Source organism: Lepidothrix coronata, unplaced genomic scaffold (genome assembly GCF_001604755.1).
Source record: "Lepidothrix coronata isolate B3197 unplaced genomic scaffold, Lepidothrix_coronata-1.0 Scaffold49, whole genome shotgun sequence".
Classification (NCBI taxonomy): Eukaryota; Metazoa; Chordata; class Aves; order Passeriformes; family Pipridae; genus Lepidothrix; species Lepidothrix coronata.
The window spans coordinates 4,209,284-4,235,936 of NW_016690229.1; the positions used below are offsets into that span (position 1 = coordinate 4,209,284).

Sequence of the window (26,653 nt, forward strand, 5' to 3'; positions counted from 1 at the left end):
ATTCATCAGCTAGAGATTAGCTGGCTACCTGTATTAATTTTTCAGAATCCTTTGCAAGGTATTTCATTTGATTTTATTTATTCCTTCTTCACTCCTGTTGTGTTCTCCCTCTTGGGGAAAATGTAAATATCTCAAACCAACTTTATAAATGTTTCTTAACTGTCTCTTCAGCTAGCCACCAGCTCCCATTTGAATACTCGTGCGTGACCTGTGTCTGGCATGTGTCCCGTGGCCCAGGTGATGCTCACTGACCTTTCACTGGTGTGTTTTCCATCTCAAAATGACATGTGTGTGTGATAGAGCTCAGCCATCAGTTTTTATGCCTTGCCCATTGCTACAAAGCACTCACATGCATCCGCTTTTCACCCTCTCCATCACTCTACCCCCAAAATACCTGCTTGGGGGCAGGTGGCAGCCTGAGCCGTGGGGCACCACGTGGGCTCAGACTGTGCCTCACAGAAATGAGCCCCATCTTGGTGTTTGAAGAATGACTCCAGAATAATGTGTTTTTTCCAGCTTGAGGATGCCTCCTGAATACAAAAAGGACGACAGGAGAACGAGGGAGAAGATGAATTAAGGAAGGGAAATGGAGTATCTGATCTGCCTTGGAGATCCAGCTAGCTTCCCAGTAGACAGATTGCTCCCCTGGAGTCTCTCCTTTGTTTGCTCTATCTGCTGAGGATGATGTCTAATGAGGAATGGTCTCTAAGAAGAAGATTTCCCATTGAGCTGAGTTGAAATTCAACCCTCTGGCTCAGGACTCCCTTCTCCCTCTGCCATGGTTGGCACTGTCCATAGAGAAGCAACGTGTGTTGTGGAGGCATTGGCACATGAGAGTTGTTAAAAGAGTACAGATAGAGAAAATTAATGGAAGCAGGAACAAGAGGGAAAAAAAAATAGAAATATTCATTGAGATCAGGTAAAAATGGAGCAGGAGAGAAAGAACTTTTGCAGAAAGGGCAGCAGGAACAACTGAGGGCAGAAGAGGAGCAGCTATGGACACCCAGACCCCAGTACAACCCAGGCCAGAGTGGCACAGGCTTTGCTGCACTGGGTTTGGGGACATGTGCCATCCTCCTGACACCCCAGATGCTGTTAGTCAGGACATCAGTGCCCACACCAGTGTGCCCCACCACTGCCCCCCCCTCACATAACTCAGCCCAGTGCTGAGGACTCAGGACAGAGGTGACACTTGAGCATGTCACCCAAGTTTGATGAGATTCCTGCAGTCTTGCTTATTGAATCTTTTTTTCCTTGAGTGCAGGCAGCAATGCGTAGATGGATACATGTGCTTAGTGAGTGCAACAAGCAGATAGATGTGCATTGCTGAGAAATCCCTTACTCCTGGAGATTTCAAACAAAAGCTATCAAATCTAATTAAAAATTTGCAGGGGGAGAGTCAGATCTGAGGGGGGAGATACCAGCTTTGCTCTCTGCTTTATCTCTGAATGGAACCATTTCTGCTGCTGGAAATGCTGTAAGAGAGGGCCCGGTGCTGCCTCAGTTTGAAGATAATAACTTTAATTTTAGCTCCAAATTACTTTTTTTCAAAGACAGTCTGACCTCTGACTGTAAAGTTATTGAATTGCTACATCTGACATGATGAAGGATAGCTCAACAGGTGGGAGCCAAAGCAGTTCGTATGCAGTCAAGAAATGCAGATATTAAGAGCATTGCAACTCATGAAATACAAATGGTACATCCTGTACTGAAGGCAAAGCTGGACTTCCTCAGGCTTTAAAGAAAAAGTGCTGCTTAACTTTCTTCTAGAAAAAATGTTTTTCTCCCAGCTCATTTCACGTGGCAGTTTGTTCTCTTTGCTTGATTAAATGTTAAGCCAGCCCATCCTAATGGTGTGCAGTCTCTTTTGTTAAAGCTCTGGACTTCTGAGCACTGTACATGAAGGAGAAAGTTGCATCAATCACCTACACAGCGAGAGCAAAAGACAGGAACCAGTGCTAATGCAATTAGCACATTTATTTGTCATGCATCAGAGGAGCTGAGACCTCCTTGGCATGTCAGCTCTGACTCCCAGCAGCAGCCTGATGGTGCAGGGAACTGCTGGGAGTAACCAGAGGCCTCCATCCCTCTGGATGGCACGAGCTGGTGCATCCCCTGTCCTTCAGCCCCGCTCTCCCAGCCAGCCCTTGCACAAAGAGGTTGCCCAGAGAAGCTGTGGCTGCCCCATCCCTAGAAGTGTTCAAGGACAGATTGGACGGGGTTTGGAGCAACCTGGTCTAGTGGAAAGTGTCCCTGCCCGTGACTGAGAGTTGGAACTAGTTGAGCTTTAAAGTCCTTTCCAACCCAAACCGTTCTGTGAGTCTGTGAGTCTGTGAAGCTGACGTCCTCTGAAGCCTTCATTCTTCAGCCCACCAGCCTTGCTGGATGTCACACAGCCATCCCGAGTGCTGTCCCCAGTTCTTGTGGCAGGGCGGAGGCTCAGCAGTGCTCACAGAGGCTGAAATGGAGAGGGATGATAGCCAGAGTCTGCAGTGCTCACAGCCAGCCAGTGCCTCCCTGCTGCCATCCGTGGTCAGGGGCCGCGCAGCTCTTCCCTCGCCGTCAGAGTTTTCCCGAAGCCGGTGTCGGCAGCGCATTCAGCCACACACCACTCAGAGTAGCCATCTGTTCCCTTTAATGAGAAAGCTATCCATTTTTTTCACCTGGTTACTGATTGTTCCTGAGTATTGTTGATTGCTTTGTTTTATTAATTACTCATTTTGACATGCTGTATCTGTCTCTCCTGTTCAGAAAACAGATGCTCTTGTTTTTGGGCATTATTACTGATGGTTATTGCTAATAAGATAAAGCTGCAGTTCCATTTTAACTGAGGGCTTAACACTGTGACTGTGGTTATTGAAATGCATTAGCACTGGGTATTTTAGTCAAGCCTGAGGAAAATATTTCATTCTTAATGTCACAGGGGCTCCCATTATTTGAGGGAAAGGGACTTTTTAAATGTCTTTTGGTGCACGGAGCCATGGGGTCGGTAGCTGTTGCTGTTCCTAGAGACCATGATTAAACAAACAATAAACACTACTAATGTCATTCTGAAATCTCTTCACTATTAATCCCTGTTATTGTGGGTGTGAAAGGCTGCAGATTCCCATAAGAAACCTCTCGCTCAAACTCATTTCTTCGCCGTATTTGGAACTAAGCAAAATTTGCTTTTCAGACTGTCAGACAAAGTTCACCGTGGCTTAAAAATTAAAATACAGTGGTCTGTGAGCAGTGAAGGAGATAGCATCTCTGCACCAGAGTTAAAGTGTTTCCATTGACAATCGCAGTTTTAAAATATTATTTCAGTATTATGTTAAGCCCTGAAAAGCTGTCTGTGGGTAGAGTCTAGATGGAAACTATGGCAGTGCTTTCTGCTGGAATTAGATACCTGCTCCATTGAATTTTGAGAAAGTATTTATGAGGTAAAGTCAATCCTTGCAAAACGGTCTCTTACTCTGCAACAAATCCAATTGCTGATATTGTGCTTTCATTGTGCTTGTTCCCAGCTCCGGGCTCATGCAGTGGATATGAATGGAAACAAGGTGGAGAATCCTATTGACCTTTACATCTATGTGATTGATATGAATGACAACAGACCGGAGTTCATCAACCAAGTCTATAATGGGTCTGTTGATGAAGGCTCTAAACCAGGTACAGTCAAAAAAAAGTCTTAAAGTTTCACTGCCTCTCAGCCATTCATCTGGTGTGGTGGCTTAGCCTGCGCTTGGAATAGAGGGATGAGGGAAAGGTTTGCTCTTCCTGGCTCTTTATGGAAGACTGATGAAGGTGAGAAGAGTCTTGTGTCTCTTTCTGAAGACAAAGTGCAGACTTGGTTTGGAGGGAACCTGGATCCTGGTGGTCCCTTCCTAGCTGTGGAATTTGTAAAAACAGCAGTTTTTCAGAGATCTGCTCTGTGTTGCCATTCTCATATGCTCATTATGCACGTAGAGGGCTGGTTTTCTAATTACAGAGCACTGAAAGCCAACCCAGCAGTGGCCTTTCACTGACCCTGTGTCTGAAATGCTGAATATCCGCCTCCATGACATTTAATCCAGTCATTTGCCAACTCAATATCTGGCATCCAGTCAGACTCCAAATAAGTCTGTGTCCCAAGGTGTGCAGAAAATACTTTCTTACTTGGGGCCCGACGCAAAGTTGCGGAAGGGGGAATATTTCCACTGAAATTGCAGGCTCATCCTCTGTTCCCACAGACTTTTCTAACAGAGGGTGAAATGGGGAAAACCCTGAAATACAATTTCAGAAAGTTTATGGGTGAAAAATTAGCGGTGGTGTAAGCTGTATGTGGAAAAGTGATGATTTTTACGTGGACATGTTTATGTGCTAGAAAAAAAACAGAGGTATAAGGATCTTTAATGTTCTGTTTTCAACTATAAAGTTGATTTTTTATTTCCAAAATGGTAGCAGGGTTGTTGTGGGTCGTTGCCGAGTGTAACTAATATGAGCATATCCATTCTTTGAACATAAATTGCCCTGTAGCACCAGAACAATTGGAAGCCTCCTGAAATCGGAGGGAGATTTTTCCTAGGCACATTGTATCCTCGGTTGTTTGCCAGCTGAGGGGTTAAATACCTTGTGACTTTGGTTTGTGTCAGCAAACATTTATCACGGTGTCTCCGCTGCCGGAGGTGTCACAGCGAAGTCTCCGGTGGGCACTGTTTTTAACAAGGTGATTCGCAGCCGTGATTGATTGTCTTCCAGCACGGTGAGGAACGGGAGGCTGTGGTGGCACAGAGTGGGGACAGAACGTGACTTTATTTCTGTGGAAAGAACGAGTAGAGCTCCCTCCCTGATCGCTTTGGGTGATGATGTCCCAGCTTCAAAGTCCTGATCCCAGTCCTGCTTGGAGGAGGGGATGTGAGACGCCCCTGAGCTGATGGCTTTAATGGCATCTTCCCAGAGGATTTTCCAGCTTTCATTTGAAGGCCACTTTGGGGCATATCAAGGTTTGAAGATTGATACATTTTCATAGCAAAATGAATTTCTTACATCTTATTCGAGGACAGATCAATATTCAAAGTGTTCCCAAATGTTTTAACGAGCTCTGTTCATCTGTGTGAAACAAGCAGTAAATTGCATCCTCTTCTTGTCTGAAATCCAGATAAGCCTTTGAGCTATTAAATCAGAATAGGATAACTTTGCCTACAAAATACTTGTGCCTCTGCTTCCAGCAGTGATTTTTGGTATTCTGTATCCCAGGCTGGAGTGCTTGCCTTTAAGGCAGGAAGGTAGAAAGCAATCTGTTTTTATTCAAAAGCAATTACATTTGTCTTTGATGTATTTGGTTGGGGGTTCTTTTTCTCTCTTTCCTGTTTAATCGGTATTCTTTTAAAGGTTTATATTAGTATTGAATTTCTGTTCTTTACTTTTGTAGAGCCTCCTAGGAATTGGGTATCGGAGGCCCTCATTCCATGTACTTGGCAAGAAACACGATCTTGTGCCTTTGAGAAAGTGATAGAGAGGTCATGGAGCTACTGGTGATATCCAAGTGCTTCTCCTTTGCCTCACAGTTATGTGTCCCTGTTTTGTGCAGAGACAAGTCTAGACAATGTATTTAGCTAAGCATAGATCTTGCAAAAATTTAGAAACTTTTTAGTTCAAGATGCTTCACAGTATTAAAATAACTAAGGAAATACCACACCAGCCATTGCAAGAAATATGTGCCCAGAATTCATTTTTTGTAGCAGTGGTTGACAAATGAAAGACACTGCATATTCTTCAAGATAACAGCGGAATGTGTTCATTACTGATTCAACAGGAAGTTAGATATGTATATGCATCTATAAAAATATATCTGCATATGTGTGTATATCCATGCTTCAAGCAAACTAAAAAATCTTATTATATGTTACAGTTCAGCACTTATTTTCCACTGCTCACTGCTGTTGAACTGTGCCTGAGGACTGAAAATGCTTCCCTGGATACCCTGTGCAATTGTTATTTCTTGCATATTCCATATGCCCATTTATAATGGCTGTGATTAAAAATGCAGGATTACTTGATTATGACAGTATCTGCAATGTTTTTAATAATTTTGCACACCTCTGATGAGAAAAGTAGCTGGATTATAGAGTGTCCCAAATAAATGCTGACTCTAAGGGTAACTAGAGTGAGCAGCCAGTGAATGTTTGGAGTCAGTCAGGATTTTGCACAGATTTAAAAAAAAAACCAACCACAAACAGATAAAAAAGGACATACGGAGCTCAATCCCTACCAATGGAAATTTTGCAGAGCAACACCATCAAAAATATGCTGTTAGGCACAGGCTGAGCAGGGCGCAGTGACCTTGAGCTGCAGGGAAAGCCCCAGTAAGGCTTTAGCAGGATCAATAGAGCAGATCCCGTTCCAGTGAGCAGGAAGGGGCTCTGCGGTGCTGTCACAGCACAGCCAGGGTCCAGGGTGAAGCAAAGGCCCGCGGTGTGTGGGCACAGCAGGCAGGGCTGTGCCTCTGGAGGACTCTGTGCCACAAAGCACAGCACGGTCCCCGCTTAGGGCTGGGGTGCGTTGAGCTGGAACACAGTGTGGTGCTTCATCTCTGACCCTGCCAGGGAGCTGGAAATTGTGCCTGGCCACAGCAGGGGATGGAGAGTGACCAAGTAAGGGTGTGACCTACTGACTCAACAGTGAATAAGCCAGAGGGTAGAGTGAACCAAGGAAATGGGAATGCAGGAAAGAGCCGTGCTCCAGCCCACAGAATGGTGTGATACTGCTGGGCACTCAGCCTCTTACGGAAGCAAGTTTGCTTTAGCCTGAAATATAAATATACAAAATTGTCCAAGAGCTAAAAGAATTGGCAGCAATGTGAAGAGACTCATTAGACAGTCTGATGGGGTTTAAGTGAAGGGGCTTCCCAGTCTGCAGAGCACTCAGCCTGGGTTCCCAAGGAGTGTGCTCTCTGTGAGTCACCTTGAAGCAACCCTTGACAGGAATAGAAAAGAAGTCATCAAGTATTATTAACTGTAATAGGTTGTTGTTGCTGGTTAAGATTATAATAACTTAATTGAAATAGTGTCTTGCACTGTAGCATAGTGTTCTTGAAATCAGGAGCTCACTCTCGGTGAACTTCTCTGTAGTGTGAACACATATTGCAGCCTGGCTCCTGTGCATCCTAAGATGTTTGCTGGCTCTTAAACTGAATTGCATCTCTTTCCTTTTTTTTATTCTCTCTGGGAGACAGTTTAATGCATTTCTAGCTTATCTAGCCTCAGGTCAAGCAGCTGACAATTTAAATGTATAAATGCAGGCCCTTCCAAAAATGCAGAACAGGAGTAGTGATGCAGGATTTCCTTTTCCACAGGACCATCTTTCTTCCTTGCTCTCCCCCTCCATGAGTTGTTTTGATTTAACGTGCCACTGTTTGAAAGTGTATCTTAAAAGACCGTGTTTTACTCATGTTGAATAATGTTCTGCCTCTTTGAACTTTGCCTCTGTATGAAGAACACAGCCAAGTTTTAAAAATGCAGCTGCAAGCTGGAGCAGAAATTCCCCTGCTCCCTCTGGCAGCCTTAATCAGCAGAGCTCTCCCGGAGCTGCAGGAGTTGCCTTTCAAGCGCTGACAAGGCGGGACGGGTGGCAGAGCTTCGCTGCCCGGCGCCGCCTGCCCTGCGAGGATTCTGCTGCCTTTTCCCAGCCAGCGTCTCTGAGCAGCCTCACACAAGCTCCACTGCCTTATGGCAGGAAGGAACTGGGGCTTGAGGTGGGATTTTCCCCTCTGTACAGCACCAGTGGCTGCCTGCCATGAGCCCAGTCCCTGCCCTTGTACCGCTGGGGGTGCAGGATCCCAGGGGTGTCCTTGCGGAGCGCTCTTCCAAAAGAAACTCTGCAGTTTCCAAAAGAAAAATTGCTCAATAAGATAGAATGAAAATGCTTAAGTACAAAAGAAAAAGAAGGAATTTAATCACAAAACAATAGTGTGTTGGAGAAAGATTATTTCCATCTCTGCAGAAGCTTAGTTTTGCTGTAACCACCTCAAAATGTTCCTTATGGAAGGATGTGGATGTCTTACTTAACTGAAGCGCTCAGTTCTGAAAAGGTCAATGTGAAATGCTCCGCAGCGACTCGAGTGCTTTGCTCTGGGTTGTATCTATTTTGTTTTAACAGAAAGATTGTCAAAAATTAACTCATCTCTCCAAAACAATTTGTTCCTGTCAGACTGGCCTTTTCCATTCCCATTCATCCTTTCCGCTTCACTAACTCTCTGGATACGTCTTGGTCCCTTTCAAGTCAATAGCAAAAGTCCAAGTGGCTTCTTTTAAACTTTGGTTTCATCCAACTCCTTCTTTCTCCTGGAGTTGTGTAGTTTACTCCTACCACTCTCCCTGGGATTGGTGTGAAAGAGTGCTGAGTATGGACAGTCCTCCAAAAGAAAGGAATATTAGTGTTTCTTACATGAGAAATGTTGTAATTTAAAATTTTCCCATCTCCTTTTTATTTCATGGAACTCTGATACAATAATTGTTGATAACATGCCACGTGAAAAATGAAATAGCTGGGAGCCAAATCTATATGTGGCAAATTGAGTTAAAGAAGTCTCATAAAAAATAAGCAGTATATAAAAAAACCCAAGGATTTTAAAAGCTGATTATTCTACTAGTGTCCCAGTTTGTTTATTTTATTTCTTTGCCAGCAGAGATTCCCTCAGAGATTAACACCATGGACTAATGCACAGATGGGGCCAGAAACTCGAAAGTCATCTGAATATTAAGAATTTAAATCTTTAGCCTCAGTGATTTGAACAGAAAGCCAATTATGAGGCTGAATTAGTTTTCAAATTAAACTGCAATTTAAGGCTTGTGAAATTAATCTTTTAAAGCGTACAGTTGCATTTGTATATATATTCCTGGGGAGAGTTTGGGTTCTGCAGTTCTGGCTTGTTCCTCTTCTCCAGTCAGGCAGTGCAATTCCTGAAGAGATACCTCATGTCCTGCAGGTTTTTGTTCAGTGAAGGAAGAGAATGGGTGTCACTGGGTGGCAGGACCTGAGATCTGAAGAGAAGATGCTTCATTTTTAAAAGTTTATAAGACACAGAGTGTCCCCTCTTGCCATTACAACCCATTCCAAAAACGCCGTCGTTCTACTCATAGTGACAACATTCAATTATCATTTCCAACTTGTAAGTAAGTTAATTTTAGAACTCTTCATTTAGGAAGGTCCAAATTTAAGAGAGCACCTGAACAGGTTCATGGACTGGGGCTGCCACGGGTGCACATTCCAGTTGGTAGCACTGGAAGCTAAAAATAACATAAATTCCAAATGTTTCAGAGGGGTCATGTGCAGGTATAATCTTCAGGGCCAGACTAGGTCTCAACAGATTCTTTTCCTCATCCCAGAGCTCTTCACAGGTTGGGTGCATTACTTCTGGGTACATCACGAGCTGAAATGTATCATTGATGTAGTGCCATCTTCTGCACCTTGGGCAGGTGCTGCTCTTACCCTTGCATTTCATATGCTATTAAAAATGGCTTCATCCAACCCAACTCTATTCTCTCACACATTACACACAGACTTAGGATCCACAATATTCTTTTTCAAGTTCTTTTGCTCAGCCGAGCGCAATTGTAACATAAGAAATTGTTTCTCTGCAGACACATGTGGTAGCGCTTTCCATTTTCTTTCGAGGTGAGTGGTTATGAAATCTGTGCTCTTAATTTCCTTTGCAGAAGCATCCAGTCCCAAGAGCAAGGAAGTGAATTATAGGAGTGCAAGTGAGAAAAGAATGCAAATCCCTAGACTGATGTTTTTTTCCCTCCAAAAAAAAATGGTTAAGTTGATGTAAAAGAAAAAACTGTAGAAATCATGTCCTGAGACCACTCTAGAAGGGAGTTACAGCACTGTAATAGCCCACTCTCTGCCTCCTTTTAACCAGCAGTTACAGAAAACATAGTATGATATATATTAATATAAATATATTAGTACATCACTTTATTATCTTGTATTACCTTATATTATAGTGTCAAAATTCAAGGATTGGATTGAAGCCTTGTGTCGGGTGTGTCAAGTGTCAGGCTCTGTGCAGCTGGGTCTGCATGATTTCTGGAGTCACATATGCCTTCAGTTCAGCATGAAACCTGGCTGTGCTGTTTAGCACAGTTCAGTGGTGATGTTGAGGATATCTTGTCCTGTCATGCTTTCTCCCTTTTTTTGAATTAGCCCTGGAAATCAAGAGGATTCTTGTGCAGGACCTCAGCTGAGCTGAACCTCGTGAATTTATGCAGCCAAAACTCTTTGCTCAGGGACTGGATGAGCTTTTGCCCATCCTGAAGTTTTACAGGTGGGATTTCTCTGTGGTACAGGGGTCTCAATAGGCTCCAGGCTGCTGGACAGGAGTGATCTCCAAATCTGCCCAGGCTCGTGCATGTGCTGCAGTCAGTGCATCCGCTCGTTTTCCCTCCGGAGGTATTTATTCCGTTTTTAACAGTAAGAAGGTATTATTTCCGTTCTGGATGACAGCAGCCTCTTCAACTCGCTCAGTTGTCTCTCCAGACCTCCTCGCTCTCTTTATTCTCATTAGGTTGGCTCTTGCCTTGTCTGAAGCTGAGAATCCGATGTCTCCACTAATTAGGAAGTGGCATCCGTTATGAATTAGGTTAGCTGCTTGAAAGGTCAAAATTTGCCAATGATTACAGAAATAATGGTGAAAGAGAATGACAGGAGCTATCAGTTATGACAGGAGGAATAGCATTCAGAGGGGAAGTGCTGTTTTTATTTAGTTTTTTATCTAGAGCATGTGGAGTGCCATTTAATTTAAGTATATTTACAATTTATTACAGCTGCAGTAGAGTTTTAGGCACTTCTGTCATTTTGATGTCTTGTCCATGTTCCTGTTCACCTCTGTAACTCCACTCAGCACCGCTGGTGAGTCTGCTCCCCAATTTTGTTTGAAACCCTAAGCAATGAGTATGTCAAAGTGCCTCACATCACCAATGGAACACATTTAATTTGGAGGATACGGGTTTGTTAGCTGAGATGTTTGTTTTTAACACTACAGCAGTGTGTAGTTGTACTCCAAGGACTTGTTCAGGATCCCGTCACACTTCTCACTGTAACTTGGTTTTGATGCCTTTGCTTTTCTAGTGTGTCCTTCTGTCCTTGAGACCTCATTACCATGAGTGGAATCACTTAAAGGGTGAAGTGTGTCATGAGCAGGGGCATGAGATTCCCATCCTCTGTGGGGAAGGAAACTGGTATCAGGAAACTCCAATGAATGGAAGATTTTGGTTTTAGGAAATATTGTAAATTTTACACTGCTTTTCAGTATTTAATCATTCCAGCAGCAATTACTGTCTTCTCTCTGTCTTGCATCGGATGCAGAGAATTCACTAAGTGAGCTTTCAAATTTGGGGGGAAAAAATGAGGAGTAAGGGGAGGTTTCCATTAGCACAAAGCCATTATTAACTCGGGTTAATGAAGATCTAATGTAATATGGCCATCACCACATGTCTGCACATAATAATTCAATCCTTTTCTATGGGGGAATGATTAAATTAAGTATCTTGTAGGTCAAAATTAGACTGAGAAGGTTAACCAACCTTTAATGATTCTGCAGCCATTTACCAGCCATTTAAAAGCATAAACTGTAAGATAAAGCTGGATAGAGAATGAGCATTGTCAGTAAAAACTGGGTGAAGTTTTAGCTTTTTCTGTTTATATCATAGGAGTAGACAGAGAGGATTATGTGATTTTACAGCAACGTGGTATTAAGGGCAAAGTGAAAGAGGTTTGTATTTTATTTTTTTATTTGGATTCCTGATAAGTGCCCATTAGCTCTTTCTTTTAACATGCATTAAATCTAACTAATGGATATCAAACCAGCTTAGAAAAATGGCAATTATAAAGCAATTGTAACAAAGACTTCGGGAGCACAACTATGCCAAGATATTGTTTGTATGCCTTAAAACCATGAAAGTTCCATCTTTATGGAGAAATGAAGTTGCATAGATGGCACAGCAGAGATTGCAGACAACGTGATGTGAATTATCAGTCTTTGGCATGCTTTGGGACTGTCTGAGCTGGAAAGAATTGAGCAGATTCTCAGATTCCAGAGCAATTTCGGGGGGGCATTTGTTTACAGCTGTGTGCTTATCTGCTTACACATACTCAGGGCAGTTATCTTCCTTGTTCTGCTTCTCTTTTTACTTAACACGTACAGATCAAATGAGATATTGTGAACCTAACAAAATCTCTTTGCAGTCTTTTACCAGGAGATGCAGTTCATTTTAAAGTTGATAAACAAAACTGAATATACAGGTATAAATTATCTCCCTTTGCTTCCATCCCCTCAGATTCTGTAAGGCATTATTTTGCCTGTAGAAACCTTAATTAATCTAACGGGAATATTTTCCATAAGGGGTGCTTTCAAGCATTTCTCTCATGTGTCTTGTCTCTGGTTAGAAACAAAAGTATCTCATTTGACAAAATAACATCTAGGAAATTGTGGTCTCTGGGAAATCAAAGGGAATGCATTGTGAAGGTACAGATTCTTGAGGTCTTGCCTTTCATTGATAGGTCTTCGTCATGCCATCCATTAATTTTAACTCAGGTGATATATGAACTCAGCACATTAGTTAATGAAAGCTAATGCACAGTAATCTTGTCATCACTAGCTGTGCATGGTAATTCAATCTGCTGCTCGGAAGAGCTGTTCAACATGCAACAAATTTGATTTAATATTGACATGATGTAGTAGGTTAGGTGTTTTATTTAACATACCATGTGCCTTATTTGATGAGAAATGGTTTTCTTTCAACAGGTTATGCACCTGAGTTAGGCCAGGTGTGTAGTTTAATGCAGTTACATCAGAGACCGTCTGGGCTGAGTATTTGTTCTGTGAATCACTGCACAGACTGGGCCCAGGTTTTGACACCTGATGCATTCATTTTGATGCTGATGCTCTGCAAGCCCTGCAGAGCAGAAAAATGAAGGTGATTCCTCTCTCAGACACTGAAAGTGTAAAGTCCCTCTTTCCCTGTTTACTCTTACACTTGGAGCTTCATCACCACTGCCAGGGTCTGACACGAAAATGGCAGAGTACAGTGTGAGGGTCTTAACTGTGAGTTGGAGGAGTTTCTCATTGTTTCTGGTCTGTAATAACTGCTTCTAGTCTCTGTTTGGGTAGATACAGGGATGTAAGGATGGTGTGTTTAATACTTTGATTTCCACAAAATGCATACACACATCCTGTGGGCAACACTAGGGAGTCTGTGCTTTGTCACTTAACCCCAAACAATACCAGCTTCAATCCTCAAGCTTGTTAGAGCTGTGCACTCACTCTGCCAGTGTATATTTGCTTAATTTGTGTAGTGTTAGGGGCTGGATATGGGGATATATTTCCTTTATTTAATATAAAGTATGTGAAGATGTATCTCCATGCAAAGGACATAGAAGCATGACATTATTTACTTTTATTGCAGGTAAATCATCACCAACCATCTTAGTATAGGGAAAGAGTTTATATAGCACCCAGAAGATGTTAGACACTGGAGCAGCATATATCCACATTGCTCTGTTGAGTACTCTTGTGTGCAAATATATGTTTATGTCATTCACTGCAGCACACAGGTATCTAGAATATATTTCTTGCTTAAAAACAGGCTAAATGTAAAGACAACCAAGTGGAATGTAGATGGTGATGTAGGTTACACCCGCTGATCTCCCAGAAGTGAGTGTTCCTTAGGAGAGGTGCCTTCAGCACGAGTAACAGGAGATGCTGTCGCCCTCCTGGGACAACACTGCCAGATGGGAGAAGTGTGTAGACAGGAAAGGGAGAAGAGATATCAGACACCATCCAGACTGCAGAGAGGAAGAAGTAATTTGCAGCCAGTTTACAGCAGACTGTGGTCAGACAGGGAGAGGTCAGCCCCAGGGAGAGCCAGGAAGGAAGTGGTTGATGCAATTCCATCAGGCACTGCCGAGTGCTGCAGCCACACAGGACCCTGTGCAGAGGGCGTTTTATTAAGTTACAGGATAGTAATTAATGCCAAGTTCCTCTCTGTTTTCTCTGTGGTTGGGTTTCATAATCGAAATTAAAGATAGGAGATAGGGAGCAGATTGCCTCTTGAAATACAGCTCCCTGGTGCTCAGTTCATGACTTTAGAGACATTTGTCCAGTCCCATCTCCCTTTATGGGGATGTAGGTCAAATGCTTTTGAAATAGTCCTTTTTTCTAGAGCAGATGTGCTCAGTCCAATGCTGCACTGCAGGAAAGAAGCAGAAAGGTCAGGGAAAGAGTGAAGGAGGCCTACTGTACTCTCCATCCACAGTATAGCTGCTGTCCCTCACCCCCTCCCACCACGGCTGCAGCCTGTCATGTTCCCCTGCAGGTTGGGAACCCACCACATCACACACATCCTGGTTCATTTTGGAATCTACAGTGCAGTCCAAGAGATCCCAAATGAGGAGGGACCACAGCTGTGGGTGCCATTATCTGAACCTGGTAGTAACAGCAATTTTCAGAGCTGTTCTTGTGCTGGAAGTGCATCACAAAATACCACCTGTTTTTTGGAATGTGTCCTAAAACTGCATATGTCCTAAAATAGATTCTGTTTTCCTCTTCCGCTTCTGTTTTCATTAGCCCCAGGATTTGACATTCTGTTCAGAGATATTTTCAGTATTGAATGCATTAAGATAACATAAATTCCAAATCAAACATCTCATTCAGCATATTTCCTATTTAAATTTCTTCTGTACTTTTTCCCCTGTAGTTATCTGAGGGCTGGCTTCATTATTTGTATCAGTTGTCTCATGATAACTGGTTTTGCAAAAGAGCAAAAAACGAATGGTTGAAGAGAAAAGAGAGAAAATTTGTTGCTTGCACAGCCTTGTTTCAATTCAGTGTTCCTTCCCTCTCCTGAAGTTTATTGATCAAAAAAGTGTTAAAGTTGTTGAATAGTTTGTTTTCATTTCACAAATGAGAATCAGGATTATTGCAGAAAGACAGGGATGTATTCATCATTAGGATTTGCTTTACACATTCGTTTATTTTTTAATCTATAATTCTTATTGAACTAAGAAAACTCACAGGAATATATGTATCACCACTGAGAACAAAAAGAGACTGAGGCAGATGGAAGGAGATCAGCAAAGCACTGCATACAGTGCAAAAATACAAAATTCTGAGGCCTTTTCTTGCTAGTACAGAGAAACATTGGTTTCCCAAAGCTGGGGAGGGTACTGGGGGGATTTCCTGTGTGCTAAGTGGCTTAAAGACACTTGGCTAAAGTGCAAAATTTGGGCATGCTGCAGCCATTGCTACATCTGCCCATTTAGAGAGTGGGATATCTTTAAAGTCCTTTGCAAACAGATGCAAGCTCTCAAGCTTTCCACTTTCCCTGAACTGGGAGCTTGGTAGCTTTGTGACCAAGCTGGGGATCGGGCGTAGGAGAGGAGACATGTCCTGATGGGGATGGAGCCACACGTCCTCGAGCTTGCCAGGGCTCACACCTAACCAAGCGAGCAGAACAAACTCAGCTCTTCTTGTAAAGCAATGTTTGGCTCCATCTCGAATCAGCTCAGGTTCTCATTGGGACCACTTTGCATCTCTCCAGCACAGAAGGCTCAGAAGTTGGTCCGTCTGTTCAGCCTTCCCAAATGAGCAGTGTTTGAGTGGCACCTTCCATCTTTCCATTGATGCTGTTGGGTTTTGTGGTCACTAAACGAGGGTCTGTCTGGTTTCACTGTCTCTCTTTGCCCCCCACTCCTCCTTTCAGGTCTCGTATCATTAGATTCATCTGCTGTTGCAGATTGCTTTTCATGAGCAGTGTGTGCCTGCCCTTCTAGTCATTCTCTCCTACCAATATAACAAGCATAAAGCTGGGCCCTACAAGCTCTGGGGGGTCACAGGACCATGCAGCTGCAGGAGTCCATCCAATCAAGTAACATCTTTTACCCTCATAATGATAATTTCCCACTTTAGCAAAACACCCTGCTGCCAAACTCCAGTGCTAATGAGTCTGTCAGTGCATCAGTGCACTCCCAACAGTATCGAGAAAGTAGAGATTGTTTTTTGCAAGGCAAATGAAGACATTGGTGATTAGCAAGAAACAAACCAACAATTCAATACATCACTGGCCACACATACCAAATCATTGATTTTTCTGTCCTGCTGGGCAGCAGCTGTTCCATTTGCTCTGCAGAAATGGATTTTTTTCTCCAGGAGGGGCTAGAAAGGTGGATGTTTCTCCAAGAACTAGAGGCAGCAGGCAGTTGCTTCTTGCACTAGGTATGGGCATGTTGATGGTGTCCTTCTGAAGCTGCTGAGAAGTCTGATGGGCTTTCTACTCCTAAATGCTACTTCTGAATGCATGTGGATGCAGTGATTGGATGGGGAAAAAAAATCCCCTTTGAGAATCTGTGAAATTGCAGGGCAAAAAATGCTACCCTAAAACTTACAATCACTGAAAGAATTAGAATTTAATCATAGATACCCTCATATGACTTCTCACTATCTACCAGTTATGTGTAATCAGTATCCTTCCAGATCATCTAGTCTCAGCAGTGTTGCTATTTCCATAATCCTTGCCCAGCTGGCTGGATTGAAATGGGATGTCTGTTGCATAGAATTTCTGAGCAAAATGCATGACCCCGAGTCAATGGGACTGCAATCTGCTCTGCAGTGAGATGGTCCTGATAATTCATCTGTTCTTGTTCCAAGGTACCTACGTGATGACGGTGACGGCAAATGACGCAGACGACGCTACTACCGCGAACGGGATGGTGAGGTACCGGATCGTGACTCAGACCCCACAGAGCCCATCACAAAACATGTTTACCATTAACAGCGAGACGGGAGACATTGTCACTGTGGCTGCTGGACTCGACAGAGAGGTGAGTTTGAAGCCATCCTACCAGGTGTCCTGTTACTGAGGGTTGCTGACTTGCAAAGCCCAAGCCCTGTCTTGAGTACTGAGCCTCTAAAAGTTTGAGTTGCAACGTGGAGATCACGGTCTTTGCTTCTGCAGCAGTTGTGGGGCATCGTGGCTTTGATGTGATATTTTTGTCTTAATCCATATCGGTCGATGAAACCCTGGGAGAATCTTCAAACTCCTGGCGTTGATATTTTCCTTGCGTAAATTTGTAAAACTCAAAGATGTAGAAATACTCCAGAAGGAGCAGGGGGATGAATAACTTGTCATTTGTCCCCTTTCTGTTGGGAGACAATAAATGCCAGACACCTATAGCCCTTTCTAGACCTGTCTTGCATGTTATCTCTGAAAGCAGTTACACAGCCCATACTCAGTACACTTTGCATGTTTCCTGATGGCATCCTTGTGTCTCTTCCAAACTAGGAAAATGTCTTCCAGTGATTTTGGTTTTCTGTGGGGCTCTGCTCTTAATGCCTCTTCTTCCTGGCATTTTATGATGTACAGCTTTTCCAAATGCAGAAGAAATTTCATTTTTACTGACACAACCATACTCTGCCAGTGTAAGCCATATAGTGTGATTCCCAGAGCTCTGCCTCCTCTAGCTGTGAGTGTAGCTCAAGGACAAAGCATTTATACCCCACACATTAAACAAAAATCAGTGCATCAGTGGTGGGATGGAGTGAATGGGGAAGGAGGGGACAGGAGTCAATGGGTGTGAAGGGAAAGAACCCCAGAACTTAAGTTCTGGTTTTATTCCCCTTTGGACTGTGCAGGTCATAGAGTGTCACCTGTTCAATGCAGCTGGGGAATCTTGGTTAACTTGGTTAATGCTAGGAAGGATCATTTGTTCATTGAGCTCTGTGGCAGATAGGAAAGGAAGGGCTTGCATAGTCTGAGGCTCAGATGTTTTTGTTCAAGCAGTCCCCAGAGGTAACAAGTCCAGTAAAACCCATTTTAGGAGAGCCCAGCATGCTGCATTTCTGAGAGAAGGCAGCAGAAACTGGTTTTGTTCTACTTTATCTCCTTTCTTTCCGTGATGGCAGGGACTGAGTGAGCAGGAGTCCCCACATGCAGGCTGGTGCATGGCTTTCCTGTCTGCGACCCTAACCTTAGAGGGGTGAAACCTCCAGCACCTTAGAGATTTCTCCTGTGCCCGTCAGCCCAGCAGCTTTTGGCCCCACTGCTAAGGGCTCTGCCAGGCTCCAGTCAACAGGCACTCTTTGCCAGGGTTTATGCCCATTTCATTGCCACGTCTGGGGCCACTTTTTTGCTTCAGAGCAGCTTTGGGAGGAATCCCAAAGGCAGCTGCTGAGAGCAGATAAAAGCCCCGGCAGCAGCTCGGCAGCACGCGGAGAGCCCCGGGGCAGCCAACGGGACCACAAGGGAACAGGGGCTGGCACAGGTTTGGGGCTTCCCCTCGGCACTGTCTCAGGGAGAGCTGCCCCAGGGGGAGACACTGTGTGAAAGAGCTTTCCAAGGAGAAGGTCAGGCGAGCAGATGAGAAGACAAGCAGCAGAGCTGGGGGAGCAGGAGGAGCACCAGCGCCTGCTCCTTCCCACCTGATGTGGCAGACTCTACGAGCACAACCTAGGGCAGATCTGACCTTTCCCTACTCTTTTTATTTAGAAGTTAGCTGAATCTTAAGCAGGTAGATTATCCCAAGCAGTGCCGAAGCCTGCGGCGGGCTTGCAGTCGAGGAGGAGAAGCAAGTGCTGGAGAGATTGCTGGCAGCCCTCGGGGGGACAGAGGCAGAGTACTCAGAGGAGAAATCGGAACTCTGGCAGGAAAATGCTGATTTTATGGAAATGAAAGAGCTATTATTGCCCCCCTGACATCAGTGGGGGCCAGCATGTTGACGTGGGGCTTTATGGGTAGAGAAAGGTCACCAGTTTATAATAATTTCAGAAACACAGGTTGGGATATCTGGGTGGGAGATGGGTTTTAATCTCAGCAAATCAGGTGAAAAAAGAGGCAGGTGGTAATTAGGGGGAAAAGATAAGGCAGACCAGTCATCTTTTTTCAGGTTTCTCTCATTGCATCCGAAGCATTTTAAAAACTTGCAGGGGAACCATGTGCTTCATGTTAGTTTCCCTGTGCACAGGGTCGAGGAAATCCAGGCTGGCACATTGTATATGGAAATATGATGTTGAGTGTCCCAAGCTGAGTAGAAGGTTGGACAAGGGACACTTGGATTGAGGCAAAACACCAGCTCTGGGCACAATCCTGGGGCTGCCCTGAAGCTATGGGACATGCTCATTCCCAGCTTTCTCTGCTACTGTCAGGATTACATCTGGAATTGGCAAAACTTTCTGGGTTATTAACATAAAATTATATTGCGTCTAAATTGAAAAATGTGTTTAAACACTCATATTACTGTATCACAGATTGGTTTTTTGTTTTTGTTTGTTTTTCCTGAAATCTTGAGAAAGCTATTAGAGGGGTAAATTTGGGTTTGCTGCTGACATTTTCTGTCGTTAGGAAAAGGAGCCGAAGAGCAGTATTTGGAATGCAGATTTGTGTAAATTAAAATGTTAACAAATCTGACCTATTCAGCTGAAACTACTACAACCAAGATAAATTCCCTGGATACCAGTTATTTCTCCAAAAGCTTATTGACACATTTGTCAGTGCCTGAGACACGATTACGTTAAGCTGTGGTGATACAGAACCAGGTTTCCAGTTTCCATTGGACCCTTCTCCCTTGTTTCTGCAATGCAAAGCAGGTGTGAAAATAACTGCCAGAGCTATTCCATATCTGAGAGACAGGTCCATGTTCCAGCATTTCTCTTTCAGAAGGGAGAAAAGTCACTTCAGAACTGCTATTTCTAGATCAGCATTTCTGTTGCATGCTCATTAAATGAGATTTCCTGATGTTCTCAGCATCTCCACTTAAATACTCGTTCTTTGCTGGTTTCCATTACCTTCAATCCATGAAAGAACAAACTGGATACAGTGTTCCAGCTTGTTTTGTGTCACAGGAAGTGTTTTGTTTAACCTGCAAGAAAACTATTTTAAGATAGTCATGTATTTTTGCTGCTGTTTCTAAACCGTCATTTCCACAAACCAAGGAGGAAATTAAAAACTCAGCCTCTCAAATTGTGCTGGTCTCTCCTAAATGTGTCTGACACTGAAGATAGCACAATCAAAAGCCAAAGTATTGAAATATTGATGGCTTTAAAGTTATCTTACCTGGTTCCCATTAATCTGGGTGTAAATATGGTTACAAAGCTTTGTGTCCATTCACTCATTATGACTGCGCTTAATTGAATGGATCCCCAAGGAAGATAAAGATAATTGGACTGCACTTCATAAAAATTATTAAAGGAGGACAGTTTAGCAACAGCCTGGTGTAAGCCTGGATGCCTAAGGGTGAGAAATGCCAAAGGTGGAACAAAGGAACACCTACCCCTTGAACTAAGAAGGAAAATGATAGGGATTTAGAGGGCATCAGAGGTTCAAAAGTACATTCAGACAGCCAGACTTCGATGAGAAGGTTAAAAGCAGAGTCTTGCTGTAATGCAGGAAAACATCAGGGCAGCTTAGGAAATCTGTAGCTGATTTAATGAAATTAGGAGGGAAAGATCATATGGCAGTGGGAGCACAAAATATGTGGATTAATAGGGAAGGCTGTGAACGTATGAGATGAACAGGTTGTGACAAAGTTCAGGGGTAGGAAGGGACCATGGTAGCTGACTTAATTTGTGTCAGGCTGCTGCAGAAATGGGTGGTACTACAGGAGATGCTGCCCAACTGATGGCTTCGTTTAGCAGCACATCTGAACTCCACATTTCATTTAGTTGTTTTGGGTTTTTTTCCACTGGGAAGAAAATTACAAGAGGTAAGAAAGGGTCAGCTGTCCCCAGCAGGGTCTCAGAAACAGGCAGAACATTCATATTTTTGTTTTCCATTCTGAAAAGTAGCATTTCTCCTTATAACCTTGCATAAGGGACCAGCTCTGTTCCCTGTGTTACTTCGTGCTCTCCGCTGCCGCTCAGCCCAATGTCCCGGGTGGGATCAAGCCCAGACTGTCAGTCTGACAGTGCTCCTGGTGCAGTAATTCAACTCCATCACCAATTTTGATTTCTCCAGTGGCAGAGTATCTGTCTCAGTAGCACAGTAAACCTGCACTGGGGGTATAGTGTAGGCAATATCATCCTCTGAAGAGCTTCCCCTAAATATTTTATGAACACGGACTTTGAGCAAGCAGGAGGGAAAAAAAAAGGAATGAGAGAAAAGCAGGTGGTTGATCCCACACTCTGCTGGCAGGCCAATAAATGTTGAGACATCTCAAATGTCATCCAGGCTTATTTGAGATAATAAGTATTTTGGCTCTGCGGTGCTTGTAGTGTAATGTTGCTAACTTTTTGAGATGTCCTTTAGAAAAGAGTCCCTTCCCAGCACATTCATCTGGTGTTGGAGAAATGAAGACAGTCAGGAGCTCTGAGTTGCTTCTTCCAAATTTCTGTGTGTTTGTATTTCTTTTAAAAGTGATTGGATCTCTGCTGCTGCAAATGCTTTTAAAAATACATGAAATCCGATTCTATGATTACTGCACTTGGCTTTCCAAAAGCATGATGTTGCTAGTCCTTCTCAAGTGAGTGAAAGATAAAAGGGAGAGCCTGCCAACAACTGAGTTAGAGGCTTATTTTATTTATGAATGAAATGGCAGGATTCTTATGGAGAAGAGGAGAAGTTCTTCTTATTAGCAGAGACAGTTGATTTATTTTCCAGCACTCTGGTTTTGGTGCAACTAGACATTTCTGATAAATCAGAAATTCGAAATGTTATGTTAAAAAAAAAATAAACAACTATACATTGCTCCTCCAAACACCGAGGGGGGATTAGGTTTTGCCATCAGCAGTAACTATTTGGAGGACATTTATCTCCAGGTCATTGCAATAGCTTTTCAAAACCTCCCCGTTCCTTCATTCAGGTGTTGGCTGGGAGTAAACAAGGCATTGCACTGGTGATAGGAATTAGTTTAGCCATTGAGACTGCTGTGAAACATTCCCATAGAGACCATTCCACTAGTTTAAGATTACTCAAATACAGTGGGTTTAATCTGGGTTTGTCTTTTCCAACCAGACAATACTCTAAGTGTAGCCAACAGGTAACTCAGGCTGAGTCTGACTTTCTGTACCAGGAATCCTCTGACAGGATAGTCCAGCACCTTTCAATCCTTTTTCCACGCCTGGAATACAACTAAAGGAATTTACTCTGTTCTTAATTACCGTTGCCAGTGTTAATTATGTTCCCTCACTGAATATCAGTGTGATATTCTGCAAAGCTGCATCTCCTCCTCTGAGCAGGGCTGGAGGAACATCTGCTGCAGCGTGAGGCTGCAGGATCCCACACAATATGAGTGATATATGAGTTTACCTGGGCAGATTATCAGTCGTGTATTTGTACTGACAAAATACAAAGAATGAGGAAAAGTGACATCTAAATGGCTTGACTGCATCCTGAGAGTTTCTGTTCCCATTTTCCTCACTGAGATTAGCCATCTCCAAGGAGCAGTGAGGAGTAATGCAGAATTGGTATGAGTATGTCACCTTCTGACAAGCACAATCAAGCATCCACCGTGTTTGCTATTTGTATCTATTACAGGAGTCCTTTAAAGTGAGAGGGATTCTGGTTTTCATGCTCTTCTCATTACTTCTTCCAGAGAAGAACTAAAACAAGGTTGTTAGATTCTGCTGAGTATCTTGCTTTTAAAGATGAACTTCCTGTATCACTGCATTAAAACACATGCAGAAAAATGCCTCTACAGCTGAACTCAAAGGAGGAGAACAAGAGTGAGAGATTAGTAATTGTTTTGCCAGTGAGGCACATCCATTTCTACGAATTTGGACCACGAGGTCCTGTGTTCAGCTTGCAGACTTGCAGGCTCCCAAAGTGTTTTCCGGTGACTGAGATAATGAAGGGCTAAGTGGCTTTTCCACTTCTCACAGCATTCAAATAGTGATTGGGATTCTTTGTGGAACACGGTCTTCAAAGCAGACATAAACTACTGGAGTCTAATCAGGGATAAGCAGGTAAAATACTTCAGTATCGTCTGTCAGACTGTGTTTTACTTGTCCCTCCCAGCCTTGGCCCTGATGGGTCTGACAGTTTCCCTCTGCTATTGAGGAGCAGTTTGCCCTGGTGCTCTGCCCTCGCTGTCTGCCTGGCTGCCACGTGCCATCCCAGGGATTTGTGGAGCACAAAGTCACTCTGAGGGATGAAAGCCACTCTGTACACGTCATTTATCACTGAATACTCCGTTATCCCTGATACCTTGTAATTTTTCAGGGCCATGTAACGAAAATGTAAATACTGGAAGCTTTATGTATTAATATGCCTGAAATCATTACTTAAAGATAAAACTGGTTAAATTATTCAGTTATAAAATTATCCCATTTCCACAGCAGCATATCCTGTCAAAGGAAGAGCTGATTAGCCATAAGCTGAATTTAGCCAGTAGATTTATGTTGGATTCTGGTTTATGTTTCTACATTGTACATAGGACTGATTTGAGTTTGCTCCATCATTCCAGCATGCATTTCATTTTCTCATTACAGACAAGAATGACCTTTTTCAGCAAATTATGGTGAGGAGCATTACCACTCATCAGTGAAGAAGATCCATTTTATTAACCCTGTTTAGTGCCTTTAGGAGTGTGTTGTGCACTCAGTGGAGGGCCACTTGTAGTAATTTGAGATACCAGAATTTAGCAGATGGGGAGGGCTTGAGTCTGCTCTGAGCACTGTTGGTCCACCACTGCATAATGGATTCCTCATAGCCCTTGTTGGAGGATGGGAAAGATGTGAGTGACGCCTTATCATAGAAATCACACCCTTTGTTTCAATTAAGAAGGGAATAGTGGAGGTTCTGAAGCCTTTTTACAGTTCCTGGAAGGAATATGTCTCCCTGTTTGAGTTTCTCAAATAAGTGGCTGTGTTTCTTTCTGGTAGGGCTTTCTAGAACGATCTGTACCTTTTGGTCTTCTGCACGATTGCTGCAACCCTCTAAATGCAAAGCTGCCAATCAGTTTTAGAGCTCCTGTGTATGCAAAGTGAGTTTTGATTGCTTTTCCTTTAAAAAAGCCTGATAAGTAGGTAGACAGTAAAACAGATAGAGGAAGGGCTCTGAGCCATGGGCCTTGGAAGAAAATTACATGAGTATGTGTTTTACTAAAAAAAATAGTATCTGGAGATGATAGGAGAAACTTTTAAAGAATAGAAGAGCTTTGCAAAGAAAGAGGCTGGTAATAGCTTGAAACCTGTGGGAGTCCTATGAATAGACAGCAAAACAGCCATGCTATTTACCTCCCCAAAATATGCCTGAAATCATATGCCTGAAATCATATGCCTGATCACCAGCAAGGTGATCAGGACAAAAGTGTAATGGGGTGGAGATCAACTGATTGTACAAACTGTGGGAACATGTTGGCACAGGTTGACTGTGACTGTGTGAGCTCAGCCTAGATGTGTGATCTGCCATGCACAGCTTGCACTAGTCCTGGCCCCGTCCTGTCCTAGGGCATCTCATTCCCCATCAGATTATGTTTTTAATAAAGAGGAACAAGCAGAGCAATGCTTTTATTGGTCTAGTTGTTCTGTGCAGTTTTTCAGCTCCAATCCCATTGCACTGTGTGTCCTTTCTGAAGATGCAGAGCACAGAAGGATCCTCTGACCACACAACAGAGAGAACTGGGGTGCAAATGTAAACCTACAGACAGTTTCTATCTCCCATGGAGCTGATTCCACCAAGAGTGAGTCCTAGCCTGGCTGAAACAAAGAATTTCCTCCCACTTGGGCAGTGCATATGACACTATTTATTTACTGCCTGCCAGAGTAGCTCCCAATTTGTTTCTTTAATTCTTTTTCCCATTTGGCTTAGACTCTATACACCTGACTTCCTTTAAGTATTGTGAGCATTTAGGTGCCGGAGCCTCTGGAGGAGACTGCACTGATTCACATGTGGCACTGTAATGACTTCTTGTTCATATTTGGGTGAGGTATTGAGGAGATGCTACCAAACTGAAAAGCTTCATGATTTGGGGTTGAACTACTCAGATAAAACAAAGCTTTGAGTTTAATTGGATCCAATTATAGAGTCTGAGCAAGAATAAGACTGATACCCCACCTATTCAGTTCCCTTTTCTTTTAAATATGGAAATCTTCAGAGCCTCTCCTATAAGAGAATTCCACATATACTAATAGTCCACAGACCCCTTTCTTTCTTCATACACATTTTGATATGTTCAGAGAGTTCTGGTACAGTCTGGTTGCACTTGTTTCAAGTTGCTCTTGAAATCCCACCTCTGACTACAGTGGGGTTGGTTTATACATTATTCAATGGTAAAATCCCAGCTGAATAGGGAGGAGGAAAAAAAAGTTAAGTATCGGAGTGGAAAGCTCACCAGGTCCTTAACGTAATCTCTCTGGTTCAGACCTGCATTTCTTTTTCTATTTGAGCTTGTCTCACAGTGGAGAAGAGTGTATCATTCCAATTTTAGATAGAAGACTACCTGCTCAGCTCAGGCAGATTTAAAGTTTTTCTTCTGTTACATCACATACTTTTCCAACAGCCCCTTCCCCTCTCTAAAGGGATTATTGTCTAAATCAGCACCAGGTCAAGTGAAATAATTACACACAAGCTGGCTCCACTAATTAACTTATCCACAGACCATTGTCTGTTATTAGCATTTTAAAGAGAGATTTTGTTAACTCTTTCTTCTTAGACCTAGTACTAACTTTTTTCATAGCAGAGCTTATTCTGTGAGCATCTTTGCTACATTTCTTACTTGAATATTATCATGGACACATTTACCACAGCATGTGTGAGTTTACAGGATGTTTCAGCCTGCAGCAGTGACTTTTCTTAACTGAGCATAAGAAAAAGGCAGCTTAAATGCAAAGGAATGTGACTGTCAGAAAACAAGATACAGTCTTCTATTCTGAAATATTTTTAAAATAGAAAGTTATTGGTGTAAACAATGGAGAGGCTATTACAGGCTTTGTAAAATACAACTTAAATGCTGATATATCCAGTGTCTTCATACTACATCCCATCTGGAACAGTGTCAGGATCATGGAATATGTAATTGCTGAGGATGTAATACTTCCAAAAAGACACAAATGTGTGTGCAGGAACCAAAATGTGGGTGTTTGCTGTTCTGCACCATGAATACTATCTATTTCCTTGAGTTCTGTACTAATTAGTATCCAGAAAGGTGGCAGGAGGTGGCTCTTTGAAGGGCAGAACTGTTCTTGTTAGACACCTCCAGGCATTGCTGCAGTGGCTATAAATAATCACAGCATCAGGTACCGAGGTTTGGGCTATTCTCCACTCACTGCAGGTTGAGAGAGGGTCTTGTGGATAAGGCCAGCAAAGTGTCAGGTGCAGGCAGGACAGAGCTGTGTGTTATTTTTCCCAGGATTGCACATTAAAGCATCTAGGAACTTGTAGCAGCAGAGCCAGAGCAGTGAGGCAGTTTGTTCTTTTGTCGTGGTAACCTCACCATTTTTTCTCCTAATTTTTAGACTAAATATTTTCCTTTCATTGTTGTTCTGTTATTCCAGTTTTTAAAGGATTGTGGGGATTTCATGTAAGAAATCCTCATTAGGTAGAGTACATGTCAGTACAATCATGTTTTATTCAAGCTATTCATTTTTTGCACTTAAAATGCTTTCTGTTCCAAGTGCCTTTCTAGAAAAATAAATGTAGTTTTCAGTTAAAGTAAACAGGTCACATACTGAGTGACCTCAAATCTGACGGCTCAAATTTAGAAG

General features: G+C 43.0%; 1 protein-coding gene across 1 annotated transcript in view; it reads left to right on the forward strand.

The window, feature by feature from the left end:
* The window catches only part of CDH4 (cadherin 4), a 426,603-nt gene that overhangs the window by 334,157 nt on the left and 65,793 nt on the right, over nt 1–26,653 (forward strand). Inside the window, exons 6-7 of the mRNA XM_017815353.1 lie at nt 3,507–3,651; nt 16,667–16,839. Of these exons, the coding sequence (XP_017670842.1) occupies nt 3,507–3,651; nt 16,667–16,839 (318 nt within the window). The remainder of the gene's footprint in view (nt 1–3,506; nt 3,652–16,666; nt 16,840–26,653) is intronic.